The sequence below is a fragment of the Poecilia latipinna genome, unplaced genomic scaffold (assembly GCF_001443285.1).
Source record: "Poecilia latipinna isolate Pla-1442-1.1 unplaced genomic scaffold, P_latipinna-1.0 Scaffold839, whole genome shotgun sequence".
NCBI lineage: Eukaryota > Metazoa > Chordata > Actinopteri > Cyprinodontiformes > Poeciliidae > Poecilia > Poecilia latipinna.
Genome location: NW_015113455.1, coordinates 213,453 through 232,755, shown reverse-complemented (window position 1 = coordinate 232,755; position 19,303 = coordinate 213,453). Strand labels below are relative to the sequence as shown.

Sequence of the window (19,303 nt, the reverse complement as noted above, 5' to 3'; positions counted from 1 at the left end):
AAATTCTGGTCCAATGGTCCATTTCTTAGTTTAATACAACTTGAAATAAAAACCTCAATGCAAAAACACCATGATGTAAAGAAGATATGTTCAAATAACTTCCAGTGATAGGATTGGCTATAATAGATTTGAGTATTTATGCTTTGGTTACCAAGGTCTATGTAGCGTTTCCTTGCTAGCCTCCTTAGGCCTGGAGGTGCATTCTGGAAAACAATCTCTCGTTCTTTGCGATGTCTCTGAGGCCCCGGCTGACGTATCTTTATCACTCCGCAGCGCTCCCTTCAGCCACACAGAAAAAAACACACATGAAATATGTATCAATAAAACCTATTACTAAAGAGTGTGAACTGAAAGTTCATTGAATTGTAATGTCTAATGGTGTATTAGCTTTAAGTGAGCATTTTATCTTAAATAAGTACAAGAACAAATTCTAGACTACAAGAGTTTGGGGTTTTCTTTAGCAGTATTTTTAAATTTGTGTTTGTATTTAACAAATCCTGACAGAAAACTCCACACTACGCCGCCAGTTGTTAAGAAGCAGTATCTGACAACCGTCTCTAGCTCTGAGGTCTTTCTCTGAGTCAAGGACAGCAATGTGAACAGAACCTCCAATATACACAAAACCAATTGCTCTTTTTATTTTGCGCAGAATCTTCTTCATCCGCCTTAACTAGCATCATTGCAAAATCTGCTGTGTCTCTTCAGAAAAAGTTGATCCAGATTGGGACACTTACTCGTTGCAGATGATGACTTTGCAGTCCTCTGCATTGCCAAAAACTTGGAAGCGTCTCCTCAGCATGTTCTCGGTCACCCTGCTTGGTAGGTTATGGATGTAAAACACCTGGCAGTTGTCCTGGCAATAAGGAAACCACAGCAATAATAAGAACAAATGACCGGTTTTTCAAGCAGTTTAGAGCCAATGACGATACGCTTGTTGTTCTTTTGAGGAACTAAACCGTTGCCTAATGCTAGTCTGGGCCTTTGTCAAACCCAAGCAGACTTTAATTAGACGTTCAAAGACTTTTTTAGTTTGAATGAGGCTGCAGAATGTGAAGGGTGTGTACCTCGTCAGACTTGTCCTTGTTCTCCTGGTTGTCGTCCGTACAGCTCTCAGAGTTCTCACTGAAGGAGAATAAAGCAGACAGGGAGGAAGACAGTGAGTTGGTGGGAAACTGTAATGTGAGACATGTAGAAACAGGTGAACCACATCCCACACACGTCTCACACTGGTGGCAAAAAAGTATCTTTCTGTTTTATGTCTCTTCCCGTTACATTCTCTGTCATAATGTATAAGACATAACATGACTGCTGACCTCATTCTGTGAAAGGCCACCTATTCAAACAGTTCTGCCTGAAATCTGAGTGATGCTCCAGCATTTGCCCGGTTACATCTACACATTCAGCGGAAACAAACAGGACTTCTGACCTTATTAACTTGGACAGTACAGCTTCCGTTTGAGGAGTGTTTTTATTTTTTTATTTTTTTATATATGGTATAAATCACAATGCATTTACCGACTGAATTCCTCTGCTTCACAACCCAATGCTCAGGGCTAAATGCAGAGACTGAGGGGTAAAAACGTCAAATATCATGTGGTTATATGTTAAATTATGAATCAGAACGAGGGGCTGTACAATCCAAAAGAAGTTAGTGTGAATATAACTGGAACCATCTCTGTCAAAGAGCATTTTTACTTATAAAAACAGGAAGGCACCACCATATATGGATGATGATTCACAGTCAAACAACAGCAGCTTTTTTTTCTTTGTGACAGAGTGAAGTGAAGAACAGGATATTTTGGTGCAAATGTCGTCTAAGTATTTTATCTTCCATTCCATCTGCCACGTATGTAGCATTTATAGTGAAACCCAAATTATGACGAGACATTAGTTTATTAGTTTTTTAAATAAAGTCCAGAGATAATTGTGAGCTACAAGTCTGTGTATGTTGTGTATGTAGTGTTTGGCGATGGTGGCGTACTGCATATGATAATCAAAACCTTTATATAAACCTTTGCATTGTTATAACCTTTGTTATAACCTTTGCATCTGTGCAAAAAAGTGTAGATTTTGTTTTTTGAATCCAGTCCCTTGAAATATTTCTCTTTATTCTGAAGTCTGTCTCACCTGGAGTCTGTCTTGCTGGAGGGAGAGTCAGGACACATGTGAAGGATGGGTGAGGGAGAGCGAGACGCCGACAAGTGCTCCGCCTCTTCCTCAGAAACTGGAGGCGTTGCAGCAATTGACTGGCAGTCTGATGGCGGTGATGATGATAACACCATTGTCGTCTGCTGCTCCTGCGTTTCTACCACTTCTGTCATCACAAGGCGCTCCTCTTCGCTCTCTTGGACCTTTTCACCTAAAACCTGATTATCCACCACACTGGATGATTGGGTGCCATCTCCCTCACTGCCCCCCTGGGTCTGGAGTATGGCGCCAAGGATGGCAGCGCTGCGCTTGCGGCTCTCCCCGAGACTAAGCGCGCAGTAGTCGTGGTCACCGAAGGTGCGCTGGGTGTCGCCCTCTCCCGCCTGACCCATGCGCCGCAGCTGGGCGTAAAGCTCGGTCTGCTCTGGAAGCTTCCTCTGGTGGTGGGAGCGACTCAGCCAGGTTGAGCCCTTCGCGGTAACGTTGGTGTTAGCATTTGAAGCCAGGTGGACAGACTCACTGCCACCTCCACCATCACTGCTGCCGCCGCCTTTTCCTCCCTCTGTGGGTTTAAAGAGCTCATCCTCTACAGATTTGTGAGGCGGAGTGGTTGGAGGGGTGAGACCTGAGTGAGAAGGAAAGATATACAGTTTAATGTTGGTTGGTTCCTCTAAGAATAAAAACAAAATACTTATTGGCGCATTTGGCAAAAATGCATGAAATTTTTTTTAAATAAATAGCTCTGACTGCAACAGCATAATGTCATGATGAAACTTTTTGGAAAAAAATAGTTTATTATTTAAATCAATTCAGAAAGTAAAAATCTTACTGGTAGCCCTAACAATTCCTAAAAACTAAATGTGTCTGAAGTTTTGTAATTAATAGTTATGGGTCGCTAATTCATTGAGCTCTGAATTAGTTCACCCATTACTTGCCGTTTCCATTTGAAATTTATCTTTTAAGCCCATTTTTCTTGGCCACTCTTCAACATTGGAAAGAGAAGAGAATATGCCATTCTCAGCAAGTACTGTAGATGTGTGGTGGCTTGTGTTGCCGCCACACACAGAGAGAAGGGATGTGAAACAACTCTCCAAAGATCACTGTAAGAAGAACTGAAGCTTTTGGGGAACATTGTCTCCATAATGATCATTCAAAACCCATTTCACAAAATGCTTCCATGCAGGACTTAGGAAGCAGTTATCATTGAGAAATGTAAGATGGTGAGTTATGCACTTTAAGTTCAAAGAGTTGACTCAGCCAACAACCATATCACTGCACTAAGTTACTCTGCTATTATTGTTTTGTAAAAAAAAAAAAAAAAACATACTGGAAGACCGAGATGGAGTGTTGATCTTGGTCCCGCATTTTGTTCCGTAGTTCTGTGCTGGTAGTTTTATTTTTGAAAACCAACAGTAGATGTTGCTGCTTGGTCTTGGCTCCAGATTTATGATGGGGATGTTTTCCAATAGAGGTTACTATCTGCAGTGTACGAGTATGCCAAGTGGTTCGCTGAGAAGCATGCCAGCAAACAAATACTTTTTTAGTCTTCCTTTCATCACAAGTGATAACTTGTGGAATTTGCTCAATACTACTGAGTGTGTTGGTCAGATGAGACTAAGATTAGTATTTTTTATTTTTTTATCAGGGCAGATTTAGCCTGAAACAACCCTGAATGATGAACATGTTGACTGAAGGTCAGTGGTGCTGTTGGGCTGTTTTTCTGTCAAAGACTCCATTACCTCAGTAGTTCCCAAAATGTTCAGCTTCCACCCCAATAAAAGAGGGAACAACTAATAACCTTGAATATTGGTGCTTATACAAAACAATTAAATAAGAGTATAATGAGAAAACAAACACCATAAACAATTTTGGATTTACCTGTCATGTAATCTCTTCTTACTTTTACAGTAAAAATGGTTTTTTTTACCATTATAATTTTTGTGAATTAATTATTAAAGAATCTCAAGACCCTAAAATTGTTGATTCATGACCCAATGTGGGGGCCTGATCCAACTTTGGGAACCCCTAATAGTGCATCACAGACTCCTTGAGTGTTCAGCAGGTCCTTAGACTTAAATCCTAACTTGTGACTCTGGATGGACAAGACATTGTTCAAAGAGGAATATGTAATCCAGTCTTAGAGGAGAAAGTGTTGCCTTTTTGGCAAAGGGGGTTGTAGCACTATCAGCCAGGGTGCCAGTAAATACAGTACGTGTATAGGTCACACGGATTGTTTGATCAAGTATATTCCATAAATGCTTCATTATTCTCTCAGATCCATTGAAGCATCCAGATCTCTAGAAACATCCCCTCTGTGACTCATAGTCACCTATTAACTCCATTACAAACCATTTTGTTTTAGATCTGTAACCAGCCGACCGGGACATGAGTAGATGGACAACAAATAAGCCATTGAGGCTGAGATGAGATTACCTGCTGTTCCACACAGATCCACACTGAGCGTCTGCTCATAAGGCCTGGTGCCGAACTGGGGCTCTCTGGTGAAGAGACAGATCAAAGCAGAGAATTTTCAGCTCTCTCTGTCATGCCGGAATATGTTGCAGGCTTAAAACACAAAACACCAATCCCTCAATAGGTTCCGAGTCTCGGCTTTTTGCCTCTTTAAATATAAGAGAGCAGTTTAGGCTGATGTTTGCTGAATTTGAATTATTTCCTTTGTGTGAACAGTACTGGCACTTTGCTGCGCATCTCATTTCTTATCAACACAGCCATATGTGCTCTACTGTCCCCACTGCTTTTCTTCCTCCTGCTGTTGGTGGCTGTCAGTTTCTGTTGCTCTGGTTGCAATGAAAGGAAGTGGGTGTGCAGACTGGATTGGCTTCAGGCAGGGAGATCAATTACCCTCCACAGAAAACACCAAATATAGAAAAAAGTTGTTTTTTTCTTCTCTTTTGATGTCCTTTCGAGTGATTTGTTTAGAAGATGGATGGATTCTTGCTGAAGAAAAGCTTCAGGGTTTAAGGCCGAACGTGTAAATAAAACGTACAATTTCTGATGCAAATTTTGCATCAAACAGCAAATCAAAAAGACCTGCTTAGGTCAAAGTGAATGACTATATTAGGGTTGAGGATTTTATTAAATCTGAGCTGAATCTGTGACTTAATTTTCTTTTAGCCCTGTGAGAATAATAGAACAACAAGGACAGAGATAGCAGTGACTTATTGCACACAGATAAAAGGCATCACACAAATAAAATTAAGGACATGCAAACCCTGCAAACTGATATTAATGAAGAAAATCATTATTGCTCTAAGTTAGCAACAAGCTTAGCGCTGTCTTTGATTTGATTCCTGCTTTAACTCAGAACTGATGACGTGAAGCACGTCTAAGGACAGTGCTTCCAGTTTTGTTTGTTATGCCCCAAGTCCTGTGTTATGCTAATTACTCATTTATGAAGAGGTTTTCTCAACAATACCCGATAATTAAGCAATGCTTTATATTACTGAGGCTGTTTAAGGAGTCGGATTTAATGGCTTATTTATGATTTTTGCAATGTACAAAAAAAAAAGGTGATTAACACTGTAATTTATGTTAGACAGCTTTATATAATTTCAGCCTCAGTTGAACCTGCTCCATATTATTCCAGTATTAGATTAAATTTACTCCATTTGTTGGTTCTGGTTTTCAGTAAATAAGATATCAGGAAGAAAAACCACATGGGAAAAGATCCTCAAAAGTCTCAAGACTACCTGAGATCAGAAAGTGCTTTGATTTATTTTTTTTCCCTTTTTGTTGCAAATTTGAAAAGACAATCTTTGAAAACCAGTGTAGATATGTCAGTTTTGTTAGATTTTGTTCAAAATTTACCTTTTTAGTCAAATCTAGTAAGAAACTGGGAATTCCAACTTGACTGTAAAGCAAAAACATATTGCTTACCAATCTCATTGGACACCAAGGTTTTAAAAATTTACACTTTCATTAAACCATTAAAATTTTGAGTGCTGAAAGAAGTCTTGGGATTCCAGCACTGTAACTCCATCAACTGTTGCTGTGCACTGCCAGCTTGCTGACTGAAACAAGGCTTCCACACTTTTCCCTTGGTTACAAAATAGAAAAATTTGCTGTTCAGAAGTAAAATGGGTTGCAAAAAACAGTCAATGTGAGAACTAAAATAGCTATCAAGCTATGTTAGCAAGCTAATAGCGGCAGTACAGCAGCTAAAAGTGGGCTGAAGAGTCAATTGAAAACTACTACTAAATTAATATTTTTTTATATTTTTGCTAAAGTGTATATTATAATTAATCAACATCCTTTATAACTTTGGCACTCATGGACATATTTTCACCTTTAAAAATTCAGTGAAGAATACTGGCAGGAATATTAATCAATATGTCACTCGGTTCGGAAATTATTTGCATCTAAAGCCACAACACAGATTCCAGTGAAATTTTTTTACTGAAACTCCATATTTTGAAGGGGTGTACTTTCTTTTTACTCTGACTGTATGCTGTGTTTGTGACTATGTAAGAGAAAGTTTTTATTCTTCCACCAAACTCTACACATAAAACACCCCTGGAAGATAAAGCTATGCAATATATTCTAGAAGCATCATTTTAATACCAATGTGTGTAATATTACAACTGCAAAGGACTGGTTGGATTTTATGTTTCAAGTTTCATGCATGCAAATTCTGCATGGGAGAAGTTTATTTGGTCTGTTCTTGGCGCCAACACTTTATGTGCAAGATGCTTCACAAAGAGTGAAGACCAACATGATGGTCAAGAATACGATTTTTTTTTTTTTTTTTTACAGAAATTAATATCTTCATCACAATATTCTGCAATAACAGAATATTATTATTAATATTATTATTATAGAATACAATACAAAATATTTTCCTGATCCATCTCCAAACTGGGATATATTTTACCTTTCAACCCTGTTACTTTCTAGATTGTGGACCATTTACTGTTTGTGGACCATTTAGCAAGCCATTGACACTGTTTGAACGAAAAGCACCTAAAGTCAATGATGCAAAACAGCAGGTGCCTTTCACAGATACTTACCCTGTGGACTTTGGGTTGAGGGGCAGACAGAGACAGGCTCGCTTTTCTGAAATTAGAATAAGACCTCGGTTAGAACAGGGTGACGGTTACTACTGCTCACCTGTAAATATAAGGAGAAATACTTTTAGTCACTATCTTAAGCGGGAATGACCGAATAAATGGCCCACAGTATAAATAGTAGCAAAGGACAGCAATTTAGCAACATGAATAAATAGTGAGATACTTTTTCAATTTGTAACAAGTAAGGCAAATTGTTTGTAAGAAAGTTAAAATTCAACAACATGAATTCAGTCATTTTTATAGGGTCACTGCTCTCTGCCTACTACTAAAGCTGACAATAGCTGGTTGACTTCAGCTCAGGTTTTCATGTCTTTGTCAATGTTATCATGAATACACCAGAAGGAAAATCTCATCAGAAAATCTTATTTTATTAATCAACATATTTTTTTTTTCATCTCAGAGCATCAAATAAAAAAATATTTTTCCCTTTAAAAAAATTATTGCTCCAAATTTAGTAATGCTTAAAGTGAACTTGGCTATGAAGTGAGTGGTGTAGACGCAGCCATTGTGTGTGTTTGGTGATCTAACCATGGCAGCAGGATTTGGTCAGCTCAGAGGGATTGCTGCCATCGTTAGATGTCAGTTTTTCTGGCTGCGCCTCCGTCGTCGTTCCCCCTCCAGCCTGGGTGGGCAGGAGTCTGTCCGTGGGATTCTCATCCTTTTCCTTCCCCTCTTCCTCCTTTGCTCGTGTAGGCCTCAACCTTTTGGCGAAGCGGCTGGGAAAGGACGCCAGGCGTCTGGAGCGGCGAACAGAGAAAGAGCCGCTGGTTTCTGCCGGCTCTTCCAGGTTCTGCTGCAGCTCGGAGGAAGAGTTTCTCCTCTCCAGTGAGGAAGAGTCTTTCCAAAACTCTGGTTTGGGGTGAATGGAGCTGAAGGACTGGGCTGGGGGGCTTTTATTAGCTGGGGCAGAAGGAGCAGAGGCCGTGCCCCTGCTGGGACTGTGTGAGTGGGCGTAAGGTGGGCTGTGCAGTCTGTAAGGCTTGCTCACGTCGAAGGAGCTGCTCTGCTGCAAGAGCTCACGAAGAAGGGAGTTGGCCTTCATCTCCCTCCGCCTGGCGAAGGGAAGCCTTCTGGGGGCGCTGCTGCTGCTGCTGCTTGTCCCATTCAAGCTCCCACTAGTCCCAGGAGCGCTAACCAGTACAACTCTGCTGTGAGAGTTTGTGTTGGCTGGGCGGGGGACGTCGGGTTTGGTCCGCTGCCTCGAAAGGTCTCTGTCTTTGCGGTCCCAACCCTGCTGCTTGCGCATGGGCAGGCAGTATGTGTGCATGTACGTGATCAACTCTACAACGGACTGCAGTTCTTTGTCCGAGCTGAACTGAGGCGCAGCGGGCTCTGCAGGGCCAGCGGCCGCTGCCACTGCGCCCTCCACCTCGCTACTGGAAGACTCCTCCTCTTCCTCCTCCTCCCCTTCCTCCTCTTCATCCTCCTCCGACTCACTGTCCTCGTCCTCCTCTTCGTCCTCGCCCTCGTCGGTGTCGTGAACCGGAGCGTCCTCGGTGTCCTGCGCCGTGGTGAGGTGGCGGTGGAGTTCGGTGCACAGACGACTCGTGGGACGCACCGCTCGGGGCTTCCGCTCTAATGGGAGGTCGCTCTGGGGAAGACAAAGAGAATATTCAGGAACCAAACATGAAAATGCCTTGGACAATTATTTAAATATAAAATAACAAGAGATTTCAATCTTAAGTAAGTAAGATTAGATTTGTCATCAAACAGACAATGACCATTTTATGACGTTATGCTATACATATGGGAGTTATATTGTACTATGGAGTTTGAAATACTCAATTTTGACATGAAGTTTGAGTTTTTGTATTTTAAATGTGTTTTGGTTGTATTTTCCCAGAAACCCTTGGGCTATGGTCCACTTCCTGCTTTTTGAGCGGTCTCTGGTCTACTTGGCTTGCATTTTGATTTATCTTCAACCAAACCGACACCTAAGTTTTTAGATGGAACATGGTCCACTTTTTCAGTCTGCATCAGAGTCCGATTGCACATTCACATCACCTGAAGCAAACCGAACTTTCTGTGCAAACGCAATGTAGTTCAATTAAAGCGGATCAAACAGGGCTGGCGTGAATACGCCCATAAAGAGAAACAGAAAAAAAGCACTGCATTTTCAATTTCCTGCCTTGGATACATGATCATGGAGCACACAGCAGTAAATTTTCCTTCCGACTTCGTGAGGGATGATTCAGTCTGCAGCTGCAATAAAATGGCTGATCTGTATTACTCATACAGATAAAGAATAGAGTGAGTGAATGTGATTCACTGTTGCCCTTCTGCCCTGTCAGTCAATACTTCTACCATCTGCCATCAACGGTGACTTTAAGAAGGCCTTGTGACAGACACAGGCCAGGCTCTTCCTCCTGCAGCGGTTCTGTCTGCTCCTTATGTAGGCAACAACCTGCACGAAGGCTTCCCGTTCCCTATGCTTGTACAAGATAAATGACCAGTGCTGTAATCAATGACCACTTGAAGCACAATGCTAGCAGCCATCCAATTACTGCTAAGTCATACAGCAGTAGCCGTTGTAGATGTCCTCTCATCCCCAACACTACATTTATCACAAGCAGCAGCTGAAGGTCTCTGCAAGCTTGACGGCTCAGGGTTTTTATTCTAAAATGAAATATCTATCACTGGGAAAATAAAAACTGTCACCATATGCGGCGTACTGCTGCTGCATTCTGGACAGCTTTGATATTGTTTCCCATTTTTGTAAACATAATGGAGTATCTGAGAGCTGTCAGGAGACACATTAAAGCCTCCACGTGAGCTGACGAGACCGGATTGTCCTGAACCCTCTTTTTATTTACAGTGTGGCTGGTTTTATTTGATCATTTCTTTTACCATGTCTGTGTTGCTTAAACTCTCCGGCAGAAGCCAATTTAAGAAGCAATGTTCGGTTCTGTTGATGTTACAAAAACCCACTCCTCACCATATTTTTCAAGACAGATACTAAACTGCTGGGAAGTTCTGTAAATACTTCAAGAAAAGCCCGATTTTTTCCAGCCTGATTTTAAAGATGCTTCTAAAGATAATTACCAAACTAAAGCACTAACTTCTGTAACAAACGTAGAACAATGTAATAAATCCATGGTGGCAAAAAGAGAACAGCCACTTTGGACTCAGGTTCTCAAGATTTGCTATAACTGCTCCAAGTTTAAAACACAGCTAAGCAGGAATATTTGCACAGCCTAACAATTATTTTGATAGTATTCCTTTAATATTTATATGTACAAGACGGAGAGAGATACACTGTTTCAGATTGCATGTTAGTAGTAGTTAGCACTTCAGCTGGAAATGGTCAAAGCGGGTGAGGCATTTTCATTACTGAGTCAAATAGAATGCAGCATGAAAACACTTAAGCAATAAAATGTAACATCTAAAGCAGCATCACTAACAAGCATCTGTTTGTTTGTTTGACTCTACATTTCATTGCGAAACTTTTGTTTCAAAGCACAAACAAAAGCATTTGCTGGGTCTTTATCCTTGCTGAGTAACTCATAAAGAAGTGGAGAAAATGTAGTTAAATTCCTTGGGCTGCCAGAGATCTCAAAAGAAAATCTGTTTCTGGATGCTACTCAGCACACAAATCCTGGAAATTGTTCCGTCTGTTTCTGCCGACTGTCATGCACGAGCAACTTTTATTTCTGAAATTTGTATCTGGTTTTATATCTTAGCAAGTGATGACACAAGCAGTTTTCCATCCCAACCCTCATTGAGCAACGTTTTTGCTAGAAATATTTAAGCCTCACAAATGACCAAAAACAATCCAATAGAATTGAAGTTCAGAATCATTTCTGTGCATTAAAGGCTAGGCAAGACGAATTAATGCAGACACATGTAAAAACACAACTCCTGCAGCTGCAGTGATGCTGACTGCAAACACTACATATAGCTGTAAATTACTTCTGCCTCAACTCGCCACCCTGAGAGGAAGTGATTGGAAAAATCCAATTTCGTTATCTCACCAGCTTTCAGAGGACACGGAATGAGGCATCATGCAGCGAATAGTGAAATGTGCGTCTGAGTGTTTTTGCTTCTGTTCTACTTCAAACTGCTGGAAAGTGGGTATTTTTACTAAAGCATATATTAATGATAAGAGTGTTTTATATGTATGAGATGATATTGTCCTGTCACCTATTCACAGTAATTTGTACCTCACCTTAGTCAGAGGTCTGACTGGTCGTAGGCGCAGACTTCTGCTGCTGTAGCGATGGCTTTGGACTCCATCTTTATGCACGTCGATGCCGGTTGGAACATTGGGAGGAGTCAACAACAACTTCTTCAGCTGCAGAAAAAAAATGCATATGACATCAGGACATTCTCTTGGTATTTAGTAAGTAGAATGCCTTTAATAGTTATTAATTTAGTTCATATGGTAAAACTCAGATGTTATAAAGATTCATTAAACACAGAGGTATATATACTAGACATGGTAAATTAGATGATTATGGTTGAAGGCCAGAGCCATTGCAATATCAATGTGTGACCTGCCACAACTGCAAAGCACTGCTTAGAAGCAATATTTTATAGTATACTATACAATAGCGAACTTTGATTTCCCTAGATGCCCACACTAAATGTATATTTTTACCAGGCAAGATGGTGAAGCTTGCAAAAAAATGGATAGGAAACTTTTGAAGAAAGAAAATATGTGGAATAATCGGATTGTCATTGTGATACTCAGCAAGAGTTCCCTGATATTGTGAAGCCTTACTGTGCAACAGTCCAGTTGTTTGTTTGTTTTTTCTTTTTGGCCAGGATGTGCTGCTGTTGCTAATGCCTCATGCCAGTCCAACTGTACAGATCTACAGAAAACTCTTAAATCCCCCTGCTGCTTGTGCATGTTATTCTAGTTTTTCATTCCTCTCAACTTTCCATGAGATGCAACAAAATGTGAAAAGTAAACTTCCTTAGCATTGACCTTTTATGGTTTGACCTCCATGGGAGGATGTCAGTGATCATGTACTGGATTGCAGTGTTATGTACTGCATAACATGACATTATCATAAAAATCAAGTTTTTGCATAAAAAATACATTTTTTTTTTCTATATGGGTATTATATACTTAGAAGTTGATGTTTTAAATTACAGCACTCTGTGTTGTGATACAATATATTAGTTTACAATACATATTTTTGAAGACATCCTAATTTAATGAGTTGGGTCATCAGATGGAAACACATTAAGCCAGAATCATTAGGATGCAAATATAGTGAATTAATATGTGATAACATACTTTAAATCACCATAGTACATAGAACAGGAGGAGAAAAAAACTATCCACATTGACATAAAAGCATTGAACATTCAGTTCTTTTGGCCTTTCACTGCACTTTCTAATCTATATTCTGTCAGGCGTTATAATTCTCCGCAGATGGATGTTTGTATAAAGGAATAATGTGTAGAAAAGGTCATGATACTGTACATTTATCACATCACTAAAGCTGACAGCTACATGGCACATTCACGTTTCCTATTAAAGAGCCAGATCCAGCTGTTCTTTTCTACATAATAATACGGCGTGACCACTGCTCCTCTTTCTCCCTCAGCCTCCTGTTCTTCCATCATCCCTCCATCATTCTCTACCTGTTCAACATTTTTTTGTTTGATTTATATATAATCTTGTTTTTTTTTCTCTGATTTCTTTGCGACTCCTTTCTAAATCAGCCTGTGTGACCCTAACATATGTTATCTTAATTTCTAAACTGTCACATCAACTATGCCCTCTTTTCTATCGTCCCAGACTCCTGCTCCCGTCCTTTTGTTGTTCCAGATCAAACACAAAGCCCAAGTTAAGGCATAAAGCATAGGAAACTCTCCTTAAACCTTCCCTGGGTATTACCTTTGAAATGGATATTAACACAACTGCTTCTCTTTCTCCAACTATCCTTTCATTACTTTTTTTTCCATCTGTGTACTCATCCGTTCAATCCTGAGCGTGGCTTCATGGCAGACCTATCAGCTGATATAAATCAGCTTAGGAAAGAAAATCCCCCTCTAAGCTTTGCAGCCTTTGCTCCAAAAGATGATGCAGAAAATACAGAAATGATAGGAATGAGGATTCAAAGGGACCTATTATAAAGACGGTCGACCTAAAGTGGGGGGCAATTCAGCAATATTGGGGGTCTGAATCACTTGGGAGGTGGTTGTGGCAATTTATATAGATGTATCAAAGCAGCCAAGCATCACTATTGATTCTGTAGTTGTCAGAAATTATCCAATATGTTTCCTTAAAGCTAATAATGTTATGAAAGGAGATTCTTTACTTTTTTGTTGCAATTTAAGGAAAAACAGGTGAGCTGGGGTTGTTTTAAAAAACAATAGAAAAATGTTTAGTTTTTAGCTCTGTAAAAACAGTAAAGAAAAAAAAAAACATCTGGCTGTAAATATAGCCAGAGTACTGCTATATTTGTACTACTGCATTTTCAGGATTGTATTTGTAAGAAAATATGAAGACCTTGGACTTTATTTCCTTGAACTTCACAATAATAGCTACTTTTTACACAAATCCACAGCAAATACAACAATTTTGTCATGGTTGAAATGTGACAGGATGGGATATTAACATGGCACTGAATTATTGTTAGAACTCTGTAATCAAATCATGTCATTGCATTCTGTTTATTTACTAAAACGTTTTTATGACTAAACACTTTAGTTTGACGTGTAATGTTGATATATTGGTCTATTCCCTATTATTAAAATGTTCTTTAAATGTCCTTTTAAAGGTTTCTGCATGGACCACAAGAATTATCAATGGCATCAGGACTATGTTACAGATTAGCCAGCTATCTTTAATAAAATGAGATAGATGGATCTGAGAAGAGCTGGTAGTGACAATTTATACTGAGTAAATAGTACGTACATTTAATTTAACTAGCACCTTTCTCAGACAGCAGTCACTAAGTGCTTCACAGTAAAACAAAAAAATAATAATAATTATAGGCTTTTTATGGTAACATCTTTATGAGAAAGTAATTTGAAACATTATTGGTAGAACTGCTTTTAAAGGGATTGGGTTTAAAAGTGCACCAAAATTTGACATATTTATATTAGCAGTTTATGCTGTAAAACTGCTGAGCCATGAGTCAAGGTATAAACAACTTTCATCACTGTTATAGTACTATAATGCTTTAATGAACACAACATCACCACCCAACAGCGCTGGCTGCCACCAAAGAATACTATCTGGGTCAATTGACTGAAATGGGACGATTGCCTGCGCCGCTAATGGGGCCACTGTGGCCCTTTGTCTGAGAGCCAACTTGGCTTGGAGTGTGTGATGATGCTCCTCTGAGAGTCCCATTGAGGAAACTGAAGAGTAGACTGAAGGTTTGAGTCTGTGTGAAACGTTGCAAACTCTTCGACGGCATGGGGGCCTCCCTAACAGTGTAGCCCACTCTTCTACTCTACTCCGCTTTGGATGCCTTCCAGAACTGCGCTGGCATCATCAATAGAGGCCTTGTTCTAACGTGGAACACACACATACAGGAAAAGTTGAAGTGGAATTGCAAACGCAGGTGATGAAAGAGAAAATGCAAAGGGAATCACACACACACACGTATGAACAGATTGTATGAAATGCAATCTGGCAGAAAACCAAAGAAGAAAGATAATGCGCTTCCTCAGAACAACTTCTTCTAATCAAAATAATCTTTTTGAAACCATACAACTTCTTACTCACTTACTCAAATAAGATGGATAGGAATACGCACATCTGATAAATAAATGTGTTTGTCCAAACACAAACTCTGATTAGATGTTTGATGTTCGTAAAAGTTAAAAACACGGAGTAGCCATGCAATTTTTTCTTATTTCCACTTATTTGTTGCTATTCCCTGAGGAATTTCAATAATGAATAATTCTGGATTAAAATAATGTCTCATTCAACCCATTCAGTGCAGTCTACTCCAAGCCAACAAATAAGATCCTGGAAAAGCCAAGTAAATTCTTAAAACAAAGAAAGTTTTGCATTCCAGGTACATGTCAGTAAATTTACAATGTAAAAAACATATTCTGTTTATATAGATGATTATGGCTTATGGCTAACTGTTCTGGATTGGGATTATGGTACAGGTTCCCATATCTTCCCATTTCTAAATGGGTTTTACATAGGTTGCATGTGCACAATTTTCAACTTTTTCCTTCTCTCAACTTTACATTAAAAAGTTGTAAACAGTGGACAGTCAGCTTCTTTAACAATAATAATAATTTTTTGCCTTCATTCTATGTTTGTCCAAAACATTATATAAATCATGTATTTAATGGTCTTTAAAATATTTTAACTTCCTAAAAGATGCTTGAAAAACACCACTCTGTATACAAAAATCTATATAATATAGCTGTATTACTTTTTCAATTAAATTACTTAAATAAAATAACTTTCAACTGATTTTTTTCTCTTTGGAGATACAAATAGTACAAAATGTTTACTATATTTATCTTTATCATTTTTAAAGCCCATAAAAACTTGTATGTGCAATTATGAATAAAATGTGTGCCGTTATTCCACAATAATTACACCGAGAGCATTAAAAGCACAGACAGTGAGCAGACAGGGAAAGAAGCACTAGAAAGTTCACTGTTAAGTGCTGGTTCATCTGCAGAACCAACACTTAACAGTAGAGGGCAGCGCCACACTCGGACCTGAGCATGAGTGACAGTAAACATGTGACAGTAAACCACTCAACTGATGGAAGGATAGGATGAATTACACACACACACACACATGCGCACACACACACACGCACATCCACACACATCTGGCAGCTTCAGTTGAGTAAAGGCCTAATGTTATTACAGCAGGCTTTTCTGTGTGAGTGGATGTGAATGTCAGGTTGCTATATTTGCCACTGATAGTGCACTCAGTGGAAACAGAGTCGGGATTCAGGATGATATGATTTATATTTAGTACAGCAAAATATCCTGCTTTTTTTCAGGGGCGCTGAACGTCACGGCTGGATTTACATCAGGGATTTTTGAGACACTGCACCCTGAACAGGCGCACCACAAACCTCTTTAAAGACTTGAGGAATGATGGGAAAACTTGCTTGAGCATCTCAAACTAAGCTACGAAAAGTGTGCAGTTTACCAGTCTTTCTGTATGTAAATGATACGATTTCAGGCGATGAAATTCCTAGAAGCGATGGGTCTTACTGGCTCGTCACAAACTGCCTGCTTGCAGGTACAAGAAAAAGTTACGCCTGTGGCAAACTGATTCAGAGTCAGGGTAGGAGCAGAAACCCTGCAGAAGATTTTGTAGAGAGGACTGAGTGTGTATGAGAATTATCTGTTACCATGAAAAGGAGACAGAGCCAAGCTGTCAGAGTTGAATCCATAGGGAGAGAATAGGTTTTTACAGATCTGTGTTTTGAGTGCATAAGTAGGGCAATGTTGAGGGTTGGGTGCTGGATAAGTTATGGAACGAGATGTGAGGAAAGTGCAAAATTCGTACAAGATCACAGAGTTCACATCAACATTTAAGGTATAAATGGAGAAAACATGTAAAGTGATTCATCTTTGAACCCAAATGAGCCTCTGCTTCTGGTTTGACCCTTTCTGTTGCTCCATAAGTCTGGAAACAGAGACATGGGTAAGTCAGTAACCAGCCTGCTTCGACGCTCGTTTAGACACACATCAACTGATAACTGAGGGTTTTCAAGGATAAACAAGGACAATTGTGTTTTTTTCCCTACACAACAGCAAAGAACATGAAAGAAAATGCCATCCGGAAGTGTGACCTCTCTGTACTGCTGACATTTTATTTAGACTAAAACAATACCTTCATGGCATTTATCAGACTGTTGCAGCACAATCACCTCTGTGTCCTGATGTTTTGCTGGATGCCGTTGCTTTGCCAGCTTAGAAAGCCCACACAGTAAGTGTCATTGCTGCCAGGCCTGACTTTTTGGAAATGTCTTTCACTGACACTGTAATGGCAGGCAGTTGAGTTCAGATGTTTACATACATACATATTTTTAATGGGAATGAATGTCATATGGGGCTTCAAATAAAAATAAATACTTTTTTACACAAATTAAAAACCTACTTATCTTAAATTTAAATTTTACATCATAGATGTGCATCAAAATATTTTAAAATAGTTCAGCACAGAGCACTTCTGTCCAAGTTTATATTTTAGAGAAGAAAGTTTGGAGGTAGTGTAATTTGCAAGATTATTATGTCATTCACTCCAGCTTAAAAAGTCTCTCTGTTTTGACAGCATATTATTGTAATTAATTGCATTGGGAGAGGAGATGTCATAATGTAAGAGAGAAAAGTCTTTAGAGAAAATAACAGCAGAATTTTGCCTACTTTTAAATTAGTGATTTATATCTGACTGTGTTGGAAATGTGGGACACACCATTTATACAGGCAGCAAAATAGTGCTACTGCATGAAGCTGCTGCTACCATGCATTTAAACTGAATACCCTCAAATAAACTGAACACCTTCAAATAAAAGTCATACTTATTGTTTCAGTTTTAGAGCAGGAGCTTCTTTTTTAGATTCACACTCACAGTCCACAGAGTAAAACTTTACTTTCTGCTTCTCTGTTTTCAGATTTTCCAACAATGTGGCTGCCAATCACAAATTTGCTTGTATGTAATCTCCTTTACCCCCATTGAACTTTCACCAACTGCTCCCTATAGTGCTAGGGATTATTTGTAATTATTGGTTCACCATACTGTAAGTGTACTTTAAGATGGATGGAGGCTAATTAACAAAAACAAGTGATGCACAGGCCTTTTTTTCTGCAACACAAAAACCCAACACTGTGCCACAGAACAGGGAAGAATGTAAGACCCAAACCGACAAACATTTTTTGCTTTTCTCTTTTGGACTGAATTATAAATGAACTCATTCAATATAAAAGAGGTTAGCGAATTTTTCCTGCAGAGCAGCTTGGTGAATATTTACGCTGCAGGTATTCAGCCATCCAGCTTGACTCGTGACTGCCAAACAATGGCATCTTTGTTGACCGGCACTTACTCAGAGAGCCTTAGACGCAGGCCCTTATGCTGTGAAAGTTAAGTCAAATTAAGGACGCTGGGTGGATTCAACTCGACAAGTGCAATAAGGCCATATTACAGCGCTAATCATAAGTCGTTTGTGGCAGTGAAATAGCTTCCTGCTTTAATTAGGCTTCAGAGCCGGGTACAGGGCTGCATTCTTCTGACAGCTGAGCCAACACAAAAGAAAATGGGCCACAATATTCCCTGTAAAGGGATACAACAATTTGTTGCTCCTGTATGATAGGCTGTGGGGGGCTGGGGAGGTGCTCAGGTGCAGGCTGATAACAGGGAGAAGTCAGAGCGAAGAGAGGAAAACACGGTTTGTTCCCAGAAATGTGGTTCAGGGAACGATGAAGGGAGGCATGCAGCAACACAGTGTGAAAAGAGAAAAGAGGGCTTGAAAACAGGCAATCACATGAGCAACACGATCCCAGGCATTCATATGAGTGTGCTAACAAGCAGGTGTGATTGTTACCCAAACCAAAAATGTTCTGACTGTCAAGGGCAAGCCTTAATTCTTCAAAGGGGATATTTCATCACACTTTTTGCTAAGATATCTTATCCCCTAACATTTCTTTATTCAGTAACATACAGCTGAATCCTAACTTAGGACTAACTTAGAATATCCAAATCAAATCCAAAAAGTTAAACTGACATGTAAATTCAATACATGTCACCCTGTTGCATTGCAATATTTTTTTCCTGTTAATTTTGATGATTAATTAACAGATTAAAGCATGCAGCCTGTTTCTCTGAAAACTTTCTCCCTTTTCCTTGAAGAGACACGTGGGTCTTGGAGCTACAGCAGCCCACGCTCACTGAACAGGGACCGGATGAAAGGTTACTTTGTGCCTTGGTGCTGCTCTGTTTTTTGGGGAGTTAAAGGCAGACTTTGAACCTCGCAGGCCAACTTGAGGGGAACATCAAGGTGTGACGCGCAATGAAGATTAGAATGCCGGTGAGACAGAAAGTGGGGGAGCATGGGAAAGGAGAGGCACGTCGAAGCACGGGTGAGGAGGGGATAGATGGCGTTTGAAGCCCGAATTAA

At 39.7% G+C, this 19,303-nt stretch overlaps 1 protein-coding gene across 1 annotated transcript in view; it reads right to left on the bottom strand.

The window, feature by feature from the left end:
- ppargc1b (peroxisome proliferator-activated receptor gamma, coactivator 1 beta) overlaps positions 1-19,303 on the bottom strand; it is a 118,666-nt gene that overhangs the window by 5,997 nt on the left and 93,366 nt on the right. Inside the window, exons 7-14 of the mRNA XM_015047680.1 lie at positions 11,401-11,526; positions 7,764-8,826; positions 7,176-7,221; positions 4,582-4,646; positions 2,128-2,773; positions 1,065-1,122; positions 735-853; positions 152-279 (exon numbers count right to left, since the gene is read on the bottom strand). Of these exons, the coding sequence (XP_014903166.1) occupies positions 152-279; positions 735-853; positions 1,065-1,122; positions 2,128-2,773; positions 4,582-4,646; positions 7,176-7,221; positions 7,764-8,826; positions 11,401-11,526 (2,251 nt within the window). The remainder of the gene's footprint in view (positions 1-151; positions 280-734; positions 854-1,064; positions 1,123-2,127; positions 2,774-4,581; positions 4,647-7,175; positions 7,222-7,763; positions 8,827-11,400; positions 11,527-19,303) is intronic.